General features: G+C 44.7%; 3 protein-coding genes across 3 annotated transcripts; 2 read left to right on the top strand and 1 right to left on the bottom strand.

Annotated features, from left to right (window-relative positions):
- The first annotated feature begins 5,086 nt into the window (after window positions 1–5,086).
- LOC100381705 (uncharacterized) lies at window positions 5,087–6,949 on the top strand. Its single transcript, NM_001174514.2, has one exon. It carries the CDS (start codon window positions 5,228–5,230, stop codon window positions 6,818–6,820), a length of 1,593 nt encoding a protein of 530 aa, NP_001167985.2. The 5' UTR covers window positions 5,087–5,227; the 3' UTR covers window positions 6,821–6,949.
- A 905-nt stretch (window positions 6,950–7,854) lies between these two features.
- Window positions 7,855–11,881, bottom strand: LOC100280209 (uncharacterized). Its single transcript, NM_001153140.1, is given in 10 exon segments — window positions 7,855–8,316; window positions 8,399–8,512; window positions 8,940–9,044; window positions 9,152–9,196; window positions 9,771–9,950; window positions 10,061–10,137; window positions 10,229–10,346; window positions 10,419–10,625; window positions 10,962–11,155; window positions 11,632–11,881. Coding segments are annotated over 10 exon segments (1,287 nt in total). The 5' UTR covers window positions 11,828–11,881; the 3' UTR covers window positions 7,855–8,265.
- A 942-nt stretch (window positions 11,882–12,823) lies between these two features.
- On the top strand, window positions 12,824–13,828 carry LOC100280903 (uncharacterized). Its single transcript, NM_001153823.2, has one exon. The coding sequence runs from the start codon at window positions 12,888–12,890 to the stop codon at window positions 13,647–13,649; it is 762 nt and encodes a 253-aa protein (NP_001147295.2). The 5' UTR covers window positions 12,824–12,887; the 3' UTR covers window positions 13,650–13,828.
- The last annotated feature ends 3,784 nt before the right edge of the window (window positions 13,829–17,612 follow it).

Here is a 17,612-nt window from a genome sequence, read left to right as displayed (position 1 = left end):
ATTAGTCCTTAAGTAGATATTATTCAGATAAAAAGAAGGCATTGCGGCATTGGGACTGATAAAACAAGGAAAAACAAAAAGACACATCACTATCAAATCCTACAACAGAACTTCTATGAAATACTCCTTAGGAATAGGAAGAGAAATCTAAGGTTCGTACTTCTCCTAAAAATTTAGGGCTATTGACCAGCCTTTGATTCATGCCTTCTGAACAAGCATTTTCTCTTGTTTGTTTGTAGATATATGAGCCCATTACATGACCATTTTTCTAGGATGGGACAACACAGGAGTGTCTTCGTTGGACACATCTTTTTAGCAGCTTTTGTTGCTCGATCTACAAGAAACATAGGTACTATCTCTATTTTTTTACTTACGCTCTATAGTTCAAGTGTATACTAACAAATGTTAAATAAAAAATTGGAGGGGTACTTTTCATGTAACCTCAAACCACGGAGAGCTAGATGTTATATTGTTTTTTCTATATATCAAATAACCTACTCCTACCGTGCTACTTGATTAATTCATCATCTTTGGCCAATTATTTATGAGTTGTCACATGCGTGTTGTTGATAATCATGTTTCTGGAAACATCTACTTATCTCACTTTTTCCTTAAGTGCTTTGGACAAATGTATGTTGGATTATGTATAGAAGATCCTATACAACAACAATTATGTATTGTTTTTGTTGAAATTCACCCCTGCAATTCTTTTCTGATTTATAAATGTTGTGTTTACTATTATTATCCATGCCATTCTGATGTTCCAATATTCTAAAAAAGGTTGACTTTTCACTTGCACTAAATGTTCTTTTTGAATTTGGATCTTTTCTAGCAAGATTCTTTTATCATATTGATTTTGTAGCAACGTACGTGCACCTTACTATATCTTTTAAGGTATATAAATATCTACTTTTACTGATGCTAACAAAAGTATAGAATAACAATTAGGTTTTTTGCATATCAATGTATTTTATCATATTGATTCTGTAGCATGCACGTGCATATACCTGCCTCTCCCTCTCGCCGCCGCAGCTCTACCGCCCGCTGCATCGTCCCTCTACCAGCTCCCACGTACACATTCTCGACCGCGCGCCTCCACTCCGTTACCATATCCTGGAGCTTGTCCCCTCCCTGAGACTGCCCCCTCCACCTCACGTGCCTCGCAGATGGGCGACCTCGCACCACGGGCTCGGCACTCGACCGTTGCCCGAGTTTCGCTTCGACTTCATCCCGGACAGCTCGAGAACGCCATCCTCCATCTCATAACAGTATAATACACATTTGTTCATAAGTTATCGTGGTATTATATCATTCCGTTGCAACGCACGGGCACTGACCTAGTTATACCATGAAAAGAACAATCCTACATTGACAACCCTTATATTCTTTTGTCACTTTATCTCTAGAAAACCATATTGATTCTAGGATCAAGTCGGTCCTTAACCGGTTCCATTTAGAGCGACAACTTTACTGGACTTCAGGTACTACTAGCACATGTTCAAAAATAATAAATTAGAAGATAACAATAACAAACTTATTTCACTGGTAACTATTAGCAGGAATTCATTTCTAGACCTAAAATCTTGTCCACGGTAACACACACAAAAAAAGAAATAAACACGCAAAAAACATATGCTATTTATACTAAGAAAATATAATTTAATTTATACCAAATCCATATCATGTGGGTAGCAATAACCCAAAGAAGAAAAAGGAAAGAGGGGAGAAGACGAAGCCACGAAAACGGAAGAATTCTCCTAGAAATCAACAAAGCCTAGAAAGCCAGTGATAACTAAATTAGCATCACAACACTCATATCCACTTCTTGGGGGGACCGCACCCGGAAGAGGGTGGAGATGTCATGCGGGCCGACAATGAACATCCACGCGGACGTGGGCGACGACGACTTCAAATTGAATTTGGTTGATCAACCTATCAACTGAATCACTGCTAACAAAACAATTACATATCATAGATTGAAACAATCACCAGTGCACAAACTTGATGTCTGATGTGAAGAAGAGATTGGCCTAGCAATTTCAAAGTAATATGTCACACTCGCATCTAAATATCTGATGCCAAAAACAAATAATTGTACAAATTACAATGGCACAACATTATGCCTACCTCCCCATAGAGGGTAGGTTTGAGTCTATGATGCTGATGGTGCCCTCCTCATGCTCTGATGTTCAGTATAGAACAACATAGTTATATATCATAAACTAAAACAATCACTGGTGCACAAACCTAATGCTTGCTGCGAAGAAGAGATTAGCCAAACAATTTCAAAGTAATATGTCACCCTTGCGTCATTTGATGCCAAAATCAAATACATCTACAAAATTACAATGGCACAACATTATGCTTACCTCCCCATAGGAGACAGGTTCCCAACTGATGTTGATGGTGCCCTCCTCATGCTCCAATGTTCAACATTTAGTGATGGATCAGGTTCTGAACTCATCATCCTCATATATGAAATTCGATCACAATTCATAGATGAGACACACAATATATGTCTTGCTAATAAGCACAGAGTGATCTAAGACTTGTATAAAGATATATAAAATCACATGGTAAAATAGGGAATAAGGAACTGCACTTGTTTGGAAATTTACAACAACACGGTTACAAATCGTAAACGGGAACGATCACCAGTGCACAAACCCGATGCCTGCTGCGATGAAGAGATTGGTCTGACAATTTAAAAGTAATCTCACACTCGCATCTAAATATCCGACGAAAACAAGTAGATGTACAAAATAACAATGGCATAGCAGTATGCTTACCTCCCCACAGGAGGCAGGTTCCGAACTGATGTTGATGGTGTCCTCCTCATGCTCTGATGTTCAACATTTAGAACAACACAGTTACATATAAACTGAAACGATCACTGGCGCACAAACCTGATGCCTGCTGTGAATAAGAGATTAGCCTGACAATTTCAAAGTAATATATCACACCCGCGTCTAACTATCTGATGTCAAAAACAAATACATGTACAAAATTACAATAGCACAGTAGTATGCTTACCTCCGTATAGGAGGCAGGTCCCCACTGATGTTGATGGTTCCCTCATCACGCCACATCCAGTTAGTAAGTGAACAGAGATAATTGTGGAAAATTTAGTTTTGTTAAAATGCAAAACATTCCGGTGTTATTCACCAGTGAGTTTTTTGGTAGGGCTCGGGAGAAGGTACACTGGTACACTATGAGGATGACATCATAGGTGATTCAGTTTGGTTCGAAAGACTCTATTATAAGTAGAGATGGCAATGGGGACCCGATCCCCGATTCCCCGCGGGGAATTCCTCCATTAGGGGATGGGGATGGGGAAGAAACTTCCCCCGCGAGGATATAAACGGGGAAAATTTATCCCCCGACGGGTAAACGGGGATGGGGACGGGGAAGCATTCCCCATCCCCGTTCCCCGCGGGGACCCGTTAAACTTGCACGTGACTATGTTTTTGTGTACTAGTTAACGACAAAAATAAATAATTACTTTATTAAGAGACCAGTAATTGTACAAATGTGTTCATTTTAATGTATGCATAATAATTTCTTATATCTGACAATGTGTATAAGTGACAATATTTAACATTGATAGCAAAGTACATATGTCTTAATTGTAACTTAAACGGGGATGGGGATCCCCGTTGGGGATTTATCCCCGCGGGGAACGGGGATGGGGAAGAAATGCTCCCCGCAAGCGTTCGTGGGGATCCCCGCGGGGAAGTTTTTTCGTCGCGGGGACGGGGATGGGGAGCTATTCCCCGGCAGGGAATTCCCCGTTGCCATCCCTAATTATAAGGCATAAATGACAGGATTATAACAGTAAAATATCTCTCTAAAACTGATAAAAAGATCTAAAACTACTGTTAAGCACTTAAACTAGAGTGCTAGAAATAAAACCCATCGCGGTTGGAGCAATCCCTTATCTTCATGGTTGTGAATTCTAATGAAGTATTTTTTTACTCAATGTAGTAATTATTTATTGTACATTTTAAAATATTTATAGATAACTTACTATAGATTTATTATATGTATGTATGGGTCAAAAGGTACTCCATATAACCAGCCCCTTGAAATCTCAAACACGGCCCTAGATGAGTGGGAGAAATATATGAAAGATCATCTTCCTCCACTTCGGAGAGACGGATAGACCATAGACGAGAGGGGAAATGACGGGAGAAAACACGGGTTACTGTTTTTTATTTTATTTTTTTCGAGCAAAACAATAATGAGAGTGACAACGTCTCTAGAGACGGCAAAATGGATCTTAATAGAATACAAGCGACCACCGAATTTTATACGTAGAAGAGACGTGTGTTGTAACTAGGATAAGATATCGACCCATGCATCTCGATTTAGTTTAACGTCTCTGCTGACTCGTTAAGATAACAAGCTGGTTCGGTTTATTAAGATAACGAGCTGACTCGGTTCATTAAGAAATCGACCTAGAGAATCTGTTCGGCTCAGCTTATTTACAAGATCGAACTGGCTCGTATAGCTTGTGAGCGACAAAAAACAATATACACATACATAAAATAATATAATCACTTACTTGTTAATTCTAACCAATTTAACACTATAAAAAGTTATAATACTCACAGTTTCATATCCATGTCAATTCACACATCAAATTAATGAGCTGACTCGGTTCATTAAAAAATCGACCTAGATAATCTGTTCGGCTCAACTTATTTACGAGATGAGCTGGCTCGTTTAGCTTGTGAGAGACAAAAACAATATACATATACATAAAATAATATAATCACTTACTTGTTAATTCTAACCAATTTAACACTATAAAAAAGTTATAATACTCACAATTTCATATCCCATGTCAATCCACGCATCAAATTAATATGAATCACTTATTAGTTCATCGAACACGGTGTAAATTTTATTTTGTTGATAAATTATTGTGTTCGAACTAACGAGCTAGCTCGAGCTCGGCTTAGGCTCAAGCTAGCTCATTAACAAACTAAGTTAAGATGCTTGCTAACTCGTGATAAAATTAAAATGAATCGAGTCGAGACGGGCTAACCACGAGTGGAATGAAATCACAAGTCCGGCTCAAGTTGCAAAATCGGACGCAAATGCTAATGCCGTAATGCGCCGAATAAAAATTTATCCCCACTTGTAATCATTAAAGTCTTTAGGTCTCAGAGTCTTGGCTTTCGTTGTCAAAACTACAAATGCCAGAACTCCGGGTGGTCTATTGATGTTATTTATAAACGCGAATGGCCAAACAGAACTGCCTGGCGCCTGCCACAGATCGAGGAAATCCCAAGGTCAAAGTAGATTCCCAAATCCTAACCAGTCGTGCGCGACTGCGCGGTGCGCCCGTGCCTCAGAGATGGATGACGTATCCGTGAAGCAGATCGCCGTTCTGTACCCCGTCGGCGGCGTCGGGCACGTCGGGCCCATGACGCAGCTCGCCAAGGTCTTCCTCCACCACGGCTACGACGTCACCATGGTGCTCATCGAGCCGCCCATCAAGTCGACCGACTCCGGCGCCGGCTTCATCGAGCGCGTGGCCGCCTCCAACCCGTCCATCACCTTCCACGTCCTGCCGCCGACCCCGGCACCTGACGTGGCCAGCTCCACCAAGCACCCTTTCCTCCTCATACTGGAGCTGATGCGCCAGTACAACGACAAGCTCGAGAGCTTCCTCCGCTCCATCCCCCGGGAGCGCCTGCACTCCCTCGTCATCGACCTGTTCTGCACCCACGCCATCGATGTGGCGACGAGGCTGGGCGTCCCCGTATTCAAGTTCTTCGCCTCAGGCGCGGGGACTCTGGCGATCTTCACCCAGCTGCCGGCGCTGCTTGCCGGTAGGCTGACGGGCCTGAAGGAACTTGGGGACAAGCCGCTTCAGTTCCTCGGGGTGCCGCCCATGCCGGCGTCCCATCTCGCCACGTCGCTGCTGGAGAGTCCGGAGGACGAGCTGTGCAGGACCTCGATGGAGATCTTGGAGCGCAACGCGGGCACCCACGGCGTACTGGTCAACACGTTCGAGTCGCTGGAGCAGCGGGCCCTCCAGGCGCTGAGGGATCCCCTGTGCGTTCCCGGACAGGCACTGCCTCCAGTCTACCCCATCGGGCCGTTGGTTGGGACTGGGACGGGCAGACAGGAAGGCGACGGCGGCCCTCAGCACGAATGCCTCGCGTGGCTGGACGCGCAGCCGGAGCGCAGCGTCGCGTTCCTCTGCTGGGGGAGCAAGGGCGCCCTACCCAAGGAGCAGCTCAAGGAGACCGCCGTTGGCCTGGAAAGATGTGGGCAACGGTTCCTGTGGGTCGTGCGCACGCCGGCAGGCAGGGACGGGCCCGGAAGATACTGGGAGCAACGTGCCGAGGCGGATCTGGACGCGCTCTTGCCGGAGGGCTTCGTGGAGCGGACCAAGGACCGTGGCCTCGTCGTCACGTCGTGGGCGCCGCAGGTGGATGTGCTCAACCACCCCGCTACAGGCGTATTCGTCACCCACTGCGGGTGGAACTCGACGCTGGAGGCGATCGCGGCGGGGGTGCCGATGCTGTGTTGGCCACTGGCGGGCGCGGAGCAGAGGATGAACAAGGTGTTTATAACCGAGGACATGGGCGTCGGGATGGAGATGGAGGGCTACATGACAGGTCTCATCAAAGCTGAAGAAATTGAGGGAAAACTGAGGCTAGCGTTGGAGTCCGAGGAGGGGACGAGGCTTAAGAAACGAGCGCTGCAACTGAAGAAAGAGACGGAGGAAGCGATGGAGGACGGTGGCTCGTCGGAGGCGGCATTTCTCCGATTCTTGTCAGATGTTGCAAATGTTAGAGGCTGATTGGTTACCCGCATCAGTCTATTATGATTGTATTGGTGAGCCAGGCTAGATAAAATTTGTTTTGTTTATAAAAATATCAAGATATGAAATCGGTTATATAATTAAATATTTAGGCATATGTTTGGTGTGCAGCCATATTTGTGGTAACATTTTTCTCATGTTGCATAGGATCCACTCATCATAAAAATATGACAAGATTTTGTTTTAACATGCTAAAGTATGGTGAAGAATTCAAACGTCTAATTTTAAACAAGTGTGACAAAATATGTAGCAATCTTTAGCATCTTAGAGCATCTCCAAGAGAGGACTTAAGTCGGGTCATATATTCAAATATAGGAGTTAAGATCTCAAAATAGCTTTCAACAAAGTTGTTATTTTATAAATTTCTATCAAATGAGTCACAGTTGCTAAATATAGCACCCCAGCCAGGGGACCTATTCATGTGTGTCTAATCTCACGGAGTTAACTACCACGTGGGTTTAGGAGTGAGTTTAGTAGTTGTTGTTGGAGTTGATAAAAAATGTTGATCCAAGTTAACTTGAATCAGGTCAAATTTAGCTTTTGAGACCCTAATTATAGGAGTTCCTCTTGGAGATGCTCTTAGATACACAACCAAATAGGGCCCAGGCTCATAGAAATCTTGCATGTCGTGGGACGGGCCTAGGCCAACTGCAAGCAACCAATCGCCCTCTTCGAGAGTATTGCTTCGGAAGCGAGATACTCGCTCTCCAGTCTCCACCACCACCAATAGAATGTCCACTGTCAGTGGCGATCGACGTCTAAAAGCAAGGCTAATGGTTTAACCTGTTGTAAACCATCAACATATCTTTTAAAGCTAACTATAGTCATTGTATATAATAGATTAGTTATTTTGATGGTTAGAAGGCTAAATAGTTATTACTTATTACTAGGCCTACCTCCATTCTCTTATTCTTTCACCACTTTAGATATATACTGTTCTTCTAAAGGTTAATTTCAGATTTGAACCATCCTAGACTTTATATACAGAGTGCTTTTACTTGTTCGTTACAAATAATGTACAACGGCCAAAATTGAATTGAAAGGCCAAACATGAATTCCCAAACCACATGTCCTCCAAAATAGTGAGAAGTGTACAGCTCATCATCTTAGGGCTTGTTCGGTTACAAGGGGATTAAAAGGAGGTTAGAGGGGATTAAATCTCTACCTAGTCAAAATTGAATAGAGAGGGATTTAATCCTCCTCAATCTCCTTTGATCCCTGTGCAACCAAACAAAGCCTTATGAATTACAAGATATGATTCCCAAATGGAACAGGGACCTTTTCTCTTCCCTAAACAGAAGAGAACGTGATCAATGCCAGGAACAAATGGCGCATTTTCTCGATAGATAAAAAATCCTTTTTAATTGATTTACATAAAGACAGGCAAAATTTAGTCCATGCTATGACAGCATAATTAGCTGCTGCTATCTCAACTCTACTTTCAATTTATCTTTCACAGCTTCCCTGACATTCAACTGCAATTTAATTGCACAGATGATCAGATTAAGAAATCAGGATATCATTAAACAATTTCTCCATGAGAATTGTTGCATGTACCTGAAGATTGTTAATCTCCTCGTCTGTGAGCGAACGTTCCATTGACCTATATGCTATTCTGTAGCAATGACTTGTCATGCCTTTCTTGTTGGTGAAATTATCAATAAGTTTTACCTGCAAACAAAAAAGTCAGTCTCAAACATACTCTGAATAGCTTTTAAATTCCATTATATGACCAAACTACAGATTTTAGATTGGATGCACAAACTAGGCTCCCCATGGCCATATTAACCAAATGGATACTGGTGTTTGAAGGTAATGAGATCAAAACTCCTTATCATGCCTCAAAAAGAGTTACCCTACACATGCATGTATGTGGGCACTGAAGGAGCCAGCTAATGATTTTAATCGAACTATAATAACCCAAGGAAAGATGAATCGATACCGGCAGAGATCTTCTTACTAATCGTAACCATAGATCTAAAATGGCTACATATAATCTTTATTGCTTATGCTAAATGGAAACAGGGAAGCTGAAAGATCTTATAAACTTGAACTGACTAAGCTAAACCAATATGCATCAAGTGCACTGTTGCCATACCTCCTCAACAAGATCCCCGGCTATTCCTCTGACAACCTCACATAAGTTGTTTTCTGTAAATGCACCATTGATCCAGAAACTCATATCTTTGTAACAAGGAGGAAACTAAACAAACAATAAACTGTCAGTCAGCATAATTGACACCAAGATGAAGATTATTTTCTCAAAAAATAGTGTAGATTAAACAAGAAACAGAAACACAGAGATTATACCTTTGAAAATGGCTTGAACTTGACACCAAGCTTGCCTTCTGAGAACTGGGTAGCATGAATGAATGTCTTAGAAACTAAAGTTGCTGAGAGTAAATACAAACCAAGACAAGCATGCATCTCTTGGTAATACTATGTTAGATAAACATATTACATAACTTTTGTGCAGTTACACAGATTAGATCCTGTGGTACATATTTAATAGAGTAACAGTTTATCAGTTGTAATTTTTTTTTAAAAAAAAAGGTTAAAAATATGAACTAAACATTTAAATAAAGTTACTAGTGTCAATAAGTGTTGCCAAAACCAAAGTTTATCAGTTGTAATATTTTTATCTACATCAGGGAACAAATTATATCTAGACATTAATCAATAACAGTTGTTACTAGCACGGAAAATGGTTGTTAAGGATGTTATATTTAACTTGACAATTTAAGCTCTTTAATTCTTAAAATTTTAAAAATTATAACCCTCAAAATATTTGAGATAAAAAAAGTGAGTTTTGCAGAAAGGTAATGATTGAGCAGATGACCAGATGCTGTAGCCTGGTAAACACGTCACACATAAGCTAACAAAATTGAAGCACCCAAGCAGTTAGATAGCCAAATTGTAGTAGCAGTACCTGGGACGTGAACCGTTTATCATTCGACCAGAATAGTCGAATATCTGGAATGTCGAAAAGGACCATCGCAAGACGCTCCAATCCCAATCCAAAGGCCCATGCCACATGATCTCTCCTGCCATTTCTTTTCAAAATTTCCTGCTCGGTAACTCCACAGCCCAAAACCTCTAACCAATCATCCTTATAGAAGACAAGAAACTTATTTAGACTCATTCATGCCAATGTGACTTGTGCAACACATTTTACTTGTGCTTGTGACTATAAAAAAAAGTTGAATACATCCAATATACCTGAAAATATATTTCGAGCTCAAAGGATGGGTTGGTAAATGGGAAGTATGTGTCAACCCATCGCATCTCTACAGCACCTGCAGATGACATTTTTCTATAGTTTATCTGAAACAAGGATCAATTTCGTCATCCCCTCAAATGATAAGGAACAAGCTACAAATGATTTACCAAATAGATGTCTTGCCAATCCTTCCAGTGTTTTCTTGAGTTCTGCAGCTGCATATGCTGTCCCATCCAAGCCAGAACCTGACCATTCATCAGGAGAGAACACACGGAACCCTTCCATCTACATGTGTTAAAGATTACCAAAACAAACCTCATTAAGAAAATTTAAGTGAGTACGGCAAAACAAAAGTACCTGATGGAAGACAGGATAGTGAGTTGAATCAATGGAATCCCTACGGTAAACATCTCCAGTTACAAGAAAGTGTGTACGTCCATCCCTTAGCAGCTCAGCTTGATGAGCACTGGTATGACACCTTAAGACTGTTTGATCATCAACATAATATGTGTCATTGTAACTCCGGCTTACATGGTCAGAAGGGACCAAGACATCATCAAAATTCTGCAGCGAAGAACATTTATAGGTCAGCCAGAGACCAAAAACTACCACATACCATTGTCCCTGAAGATGTACGAATCTGAAGAACAAACACACAGCACATCCATGTGACAATTCACTAATATCAGGGAAGAAGCGATGAGAGGGAAGTGATGAGCAATGCTATACCAAATTATACATTTTACCAGTCTTTCTTTTCATCCTTATCCACCCTAGCATTATGTACTGACTAGCTACTGGTACTTTGTTAAGGGTATACTGCTGCTGCAGTTGATCATTAGCAGAAGCAGAATAGCATATATCCACTAAATATTACTACATGCAATTTGTACCTCATACCTGCTTGACAGAAACAAGGGGGCAAAGGTCATCAAACTTGTCAAACTGTCCAGTGAAGTTCTTGTCAAAGTAATCATAAATTGTGTTCTTCAGAATCCCAAGGGGATGGTTCTCCCTCCTGTGCAGCTGCAGGCCAATCTTCGCAAAGATAGTGTCTGGCACGTTGTTTGTTGGGTCATCTTCTTTCACAACATCTACCAAGGACATCCAAAATGAACCAATTCATGACAGTGAAAATGAGAACATATTAATTGCACAAAGTGTATGGTACATTTCGAGTCAATTTTCATTAGCTCTACTGGAGTATAAACACACATGCACTGTAGCAACATTTTGGTCTCAAACTGCAGCACTAAAATGCAACGCAGTGACTGTCAGAGCTATTCCAACGCCAAGAATCTACTGAGGAACGCAATTACGCAGCCAGTGATTCAGGAATTTGAACTAACGATTCATAGCACACCAACATATTAGTCATTATGATATCGTGAATGAATGGAGCCTTCGTAAACCCTACCAGTAGTAGCCTAAGCATAGCGCATTTGAACTCTCAAATCCTAACTCGGGAAAAGTAAAAGCAAAGCAAACCCTGCTCAAAACCCCTGGCATCCTACCAAGATCCCGCCTTTACATCGTCACAGCTCGGCGGGCCCGAGAGCCCCTCACTCACCCTCGCGCGCGATCTTTACGCCGCCCACCTCAACGGCGGAGGCCGCCGCTCGGAGCCCTTTCGCCCCGACCGGCGCCGGCGCGACGGAGAAGAAGCGGGTGAGGGGGCGGTGAGAACGCGAAGAAGGGGAGGCGACGGGGCGGGTGGCGGAGGAGGGGATGGCGGCGGCGGGGGACGCCATAGGAAGCGTGGCCATGGCGCGAACACGCGCGCGGAGGAGCCAGCAGCGAGCGGTTCGGATAAGCGGGCGCATGTCTGCGGCGCCGCGGAGTCTTGTGGGCTGGAGAGGAAGAGCGAAAGCGAAAGGGGGAGAAGACGGCGACCAAGTGTGGAAACCCAAAAAAAAAACAGCAGTTAAGGAGAAATAGTGGTGCTGAAAATTGATTTGAACCAGGTGGGATTTGATCGTCCGACCGCCGCAGCGCCTCTTTTATCTGTGCAGCCGTTTTCTCTAAATTTCACTATCTATATCATTTTTTTATTATTTCTTTTTTTTCTTTCGCAGCAGTTTTGTCTAAATATTCTCTCTATATCCCATTACAATCATAAAATATCATTTATTATATCTACTTTTATCTACTATCAATTTTTAATCTACTAATAATTATTCATGGACCCACGACTACGTTAAGATGTGCAGTGACTTGTCGACCAACCAGCGGTCTTTGCAGAAAAGAGTGGAAATGCTATGTCCTCTTACGGATGAAAAAGAGATGTGCTTACGATTCGTGAAACATACAGTAGTAGCCAGCTGACCACAGTTTTAATAAGTCATGTCCTTAAGGTCAGAATTGATCACTCACTTGAATTGATTAGACGCTTTCTCACGGATCGCGAGTACAGTTCACTACTTCTGTTGACGAGAACCTCATGCCTTCTGCGACCAAATCCATTCGTCCACCAAACAGTAAACAGTCTGTCACTCGAGTTTCAAACGTGTCCATAAAAAAGCTTGGAGTCAATTTGTGTCAGCGGAAGAAAAATAAAATCTCTGCGGGCCCATTTATTGGTCCACTCCACAGGTCCAGAGCTGAAGCCACGGCAAAGTCAAGCCGACGTGTTTGTCCCGCTCCGTCGCGAAGAACACGTACGCGATGCACGGCGGCCCGCCACAGCGAGAAAACAAAAGCTCGTGCCTTGTGCGAAAATCCGACGCATATAAGACCGCGCGACCCTGCGTCAAGATTCTCACATCCAAGACCCGCCCGCATCATCGTCCTCCTCCGCGCTCCCATTCCAGTTCCAGCCTCCACCCCATGGCGACGGCGACGGCGACCGCAGTACCGTACAACGCCGCGGCGGCGGCAGCAGCGGCCGGGAAGGAGGAGACGACGAGGCCGATCGCCGTCGCGTCCCCGACCGTCCACCCGGCGGCGACGGGGGACGAGGAGGAGGCCGCGACCGCCACCAGGCGCTGGCGGCCGACGCAGTACCTCCGCAAGCGGCGGTGCTTGCTCTGGTGCTGCGGCTGCTGCGCCACCTCCGTGGTCCTCCTGGGCATCACCGTGCTGGTGCTGGCGCTGACCGTGTTCAGGGTGAAGGACCCCGTGCTGACCATGAACGGCGTGACGCTGGAGGGCGTGGACGGCGGCCCCGGCTCGACGCCGGAGCACCCGGTGTCCGTGAACGCGACGCTCAGCGCCGACATCTCCATCAAGAACCCCAACGTGGCGTCCTTCGCGTTCGGCCGCAGCGAGACGGACTTCTACTACGGCGGGGAGACGGTGGGCGTGGCGTACGCGCCCCGGGGCGAGGTGGGCGCCGACCGCACCGTGCGCATGAACGTGACGCTGGACGTGCTCGCCGACCGCGTCTCGCCCAGCGTCAACGCCACGGACCTCATCTTCGGCAAGGAGTACAACCTCACCAGCTACACGGAGATCGCCGGGAGGATCAGCGTGCTCGGCATCTACAAGAGGGACCTGGACATCAAGATGAACTGCTCCATCACGCTCGAGGTGGGGGCCTTCACCACCGTGCAAAGCAAAGCCACCGACTGCGTTGCAAATGTCAGCTGATTTTTTTTTCGGTTAGCTGGTCGTTAGTGCTCCTTCCTTCATTCTGTATGTATGCAAGATATAGATTGTTGTATGTTGCTTTTCTTTTTTTTGTCAGAGATTAGTGACTGTTGTAACTCATATACGTCTATAAATCCTGATGTTGTGAGGCTTATGTAAGTTCAGGCCACAATTAATCAGCGGAACTGCGAGTCTGACAGGACCAAACCAACTAATCCGTGTCTTTGACATCGATCGGTGCTTGCCTACTTGGTAGGCTAACTACCATGCTTTATCATACTAGTACTTCCTTTTCTGATGTCACGTGTTTCTTAATGGATTTAATAATGATCCGCTTTCCCAGAAGCAATGACCTTGGTGATCATTTCTAAGTTCAGAGAATCAGAGAGGACAAGCATAACGTCGTGCGGGACGGCGTATGGAGTTCGAAGCCAACCGATCCCTAGTTGCCATGGGCTAGCAGACGATTTCAGCTATAGTTTAAAACAAAAACGTTTTCCAGCAAATAATTCTCAATGAAACCTTGTTAAAAATACAGTGTTAGGGCTGATTTGAGAACTCAAATCATCTTCAGGGTCGGAGAGAATTAGGTTAGAAATGAATTCATTCTCTCTCACCCCTTCAATTCCGAAGAAAATTTGAGTTTCCAAAATAGCCCTTATAGAGCTGTGCATCAACGAGCAATAGTGCTCACACAAAAACTAGTGCTATCATTTGTAATGAGTAAGTCGACAATCTCCCTAAAAAAGGTGGCACACTTGGTTAGCTCACATGGCCTTGCCATTGTGTTGTCCACGTGGCACGACATCGTCGGAGTTCGACGCGAGGACGAGGCGGCGGCTATATGGCAAGGTCACGACAGCTAACCAGGTCCTATCCACAATTGATGGGACTAAAATGCCACTGGAACTATAATTATCGACCTAATCGACTATTTTTAGAGTTTAGAGACCGGATTTACACACCTGAACAATTTTAGGGACCACCAATGCACTTTACTCTATTTAGTTAGGTAGTAATTTGATATTATTTAGTTTGCATTTAGTCACCTGTATCTAAATTTGTTTAAAAGTACTCAGACCCTGTTTGGGAACAAAGTTTTTGAAAACCACAGTTTTTGAAATACTACAGTATACTTTAGTTATGACAATACCGCAGTTTACAATACCGCAGTTTTGAAAACTGAGGTCTAGAGCTAAGTTTAGAATGCCTTAAAACAACTATAGTATTTGCAATACTTCAGTTTTGAAAACAGAGATTTTAGCTAGCTTGCCAAACACCATTCTGTATATAATACTGCAGTATTTGAGAATACTGCAGTATTTTTCCAAAACTGTGAAAAAACTTCACTCCCAAACACCCCCTCAGTTGTTTTATAAAATACATGGACAATCTAGTAACCTTATACCATGAAGATAGTGCGAACACAAATGATTATAAGCTTAGAAGCAATGGTCAGTTGTGCCCATAAATGCCTCGATTGAAACATGTGGACTGGCTTAGCATTGTCAGAGACTCGAATGTAATTGTAGCTTAGAAGGGACATGTGCATCTTTGCAAAATGCCTTCAAGTATGAAATCTTCGGGACGAACCTGTTTTCGTTGTTTCTATTGTCACATGTCCTGTATCTATCAAAACACAGTGTTCTAAGAAAACAAGTCTTTTTGCCTTATACCACAATCCAAACATTCAAATTCATATAGACATATAACTTACACAAAATAACTGAAAAAACCAAATATTATAAATAACAAAATAAAACCTAAAGATAACAACCAAAATTAACCTACGTTAAACCTAAACATAATAACTAACATTGAAGCTAATCATAAAACACATGCATCGACGTATATACATATAAATCGAATGGAAAATAAACACATGTTTATAAATGCAACTTTGCTTATACACCAAAAATAAAAACCGATTCCACTCATGTCTACCTAGAGAACTAGGGTTGAAAAATATGCATAACATATACCAAAAAATGTGTATAAATTAAGGAGCGAGGGAATACCTTGCTCTCGAAGATGTAAGGGTTAAATTAAGGCTTTCAAAGTTGACCCAATAGAATAAAGATTGCTACAATGGTTGAGGAGAGGAAGACTGAGAGTCTCCTAGAGGGGGTGAATAGGAGATGCTTGCAAAACACAACTTTAAACATAAACTTAGCCCAAATAAAATGGTTAGATTGTTCTTTAAACATAAACTTAGCCCAAATAAATGGTTGAAGAGAGAACAAGAGAGAAAGTCCTCTTCACTTGATTGTTCTTTCAATATATGAAATAGACTAAGAACAATATTGCAAGTGAATTTGGAGAACTTAGATAGAGGGAAAAATCACAAAGAAATAAGTACACAAGACATGGTGATTTTTCTCGTGGTTCAGCCAAGCCTGAAATGATTGTCTACTCCACGTTGTGGTGTCCTTAATGGACAGGGTTGCTCTCAACACTTTTTCAAATGATCCTATGATTAACTTGAGTGCCACAGCCTTCCTTATATTAATATGGCCCCCTCGCACGGAATCTCCACAAGTTCGAGTCTTCTATAGCCATACATAGTTTGATGGAGTTTACAACTCAGTAACAGCACAAGAGAGAGGAGAGAATACACGCACAAGATCAAACACAACAATACAACGCAAGAGATACAACCACAAGAGCGCAACCACACAAAATCACAAAAAATAGCTCAGAAACTGTCGGGGACCATAATTAGGGGTACCCCCAAGACTCCTAATCTCAGTCGGTAACCCCCATCAGCACAAAGTTGCAAAGGCCTGATGGGTGCGATTAAGTCAAGGCTCGGTCCGCTCAAGGGACACGATCTCGCCTCGCCCGAGCCCAGCCTCGGGCAAGGGCAGCCGACCCCAGAGGATTTACGTCCCGCCCGAGGGCCCCCTCAAGCAACGGACACACCTTCGGCTCGCCCGAGGCCCAGTCTTCGCCAAGAAGCAACCTTGGCCAAATCGCCACGATGACCGACCGTATTGTAGGGGCATTTAATGCAAGGATGACCTGACACCTTATCCTGACGCGCGCCCTTCAGTCGACAGAGCCGAAGTGACCGCAGTCACTTCGCCGCTCCACTGACCGGCCTGACAAGAGGACAGCGCCGCCTGCGCCGCTCCGACTGCTGTGCCACTCGACAGAGTGAGGCTGACAGCAGCCAAGTCCGGCCTCGGGCGCCATAGGAAGCTCCGCCTCGCTCGACCCTAGGGCTCAGACCCGGAAGACGACGAACTCCGCCTCGCCCGACCCCAGGGCTCGGACTCGGGCTCAGCCCCGGAAGACGACGAACTCCGCCTCGCCCGACCCCAGGGCTCGGACTCGGGCTCAGCCCCGGAAGACGACGAACTCCGCCTCGCCCGATCCCGGGGCTCGGACTCGGGCTCGGCCCTAGAAGACGACGGACTCCGCCTCGCCCGACCCCAGGGCTCGGACTCAGGCTCGGCCCCGGAAGACGACGAACTTCGCCTCGCCCGACCCCAGGGCTCGGACTCGGGCTCGGCCCCGGAAGACGACGAACTCCGCCTCGCCCGACCCCAGGGCTCGGACTCAGCCCTGGCCTCAGCCGACGGTCCCCGCCTCGCCCGACCCAGGGGCTCAGACTCGACCTCGACCTCGGAGGAGCCTCTACCTCGCCCAACCCAGGGCTCGGACCGACGTGGGCGCGGGACAAACACGAAGGCCGCGGGTTTCCCCTTTTACGCCTGTCTCCCTCCGGCTTTTCCCCCCTTCGCGCTCCGTCTCGCGCCGACCCATCTGGGCTGGGGCACGCGGTGACAATTTACTCGTCGGTCCAGGGACCCCCCGGGTCGAAACGCCGACAGTTGGCGCGCCAGGTAGGGGCCTGCTGCGTGTTGACGAACAGCTTCCCATCAAGCTCCAGATGGGTAGTCTCCAGCAACCTTTCCAGCCAGGGACGGTGCTCCGTTTCGGGAGTCTTGAGTTCATGTC

Source organism: Zea mays, chromosome 3 (genome assembly GCF_902167145.1).
Source record: "Zea mays cultivar B73 chromosome 3, Zm-B73-REFERENCE-NAM-5.0, whole genome shotgun sequence".
Taxonomy (NCBI): Eukaryota; Viridiplantae; Streptophyta; class Magnoliopsida; order Poales; family Poaceae; genus Zea; species Zea mays.
This window is presented reverse-complemented; position numbering and strand designations above follow the sequence as displayed.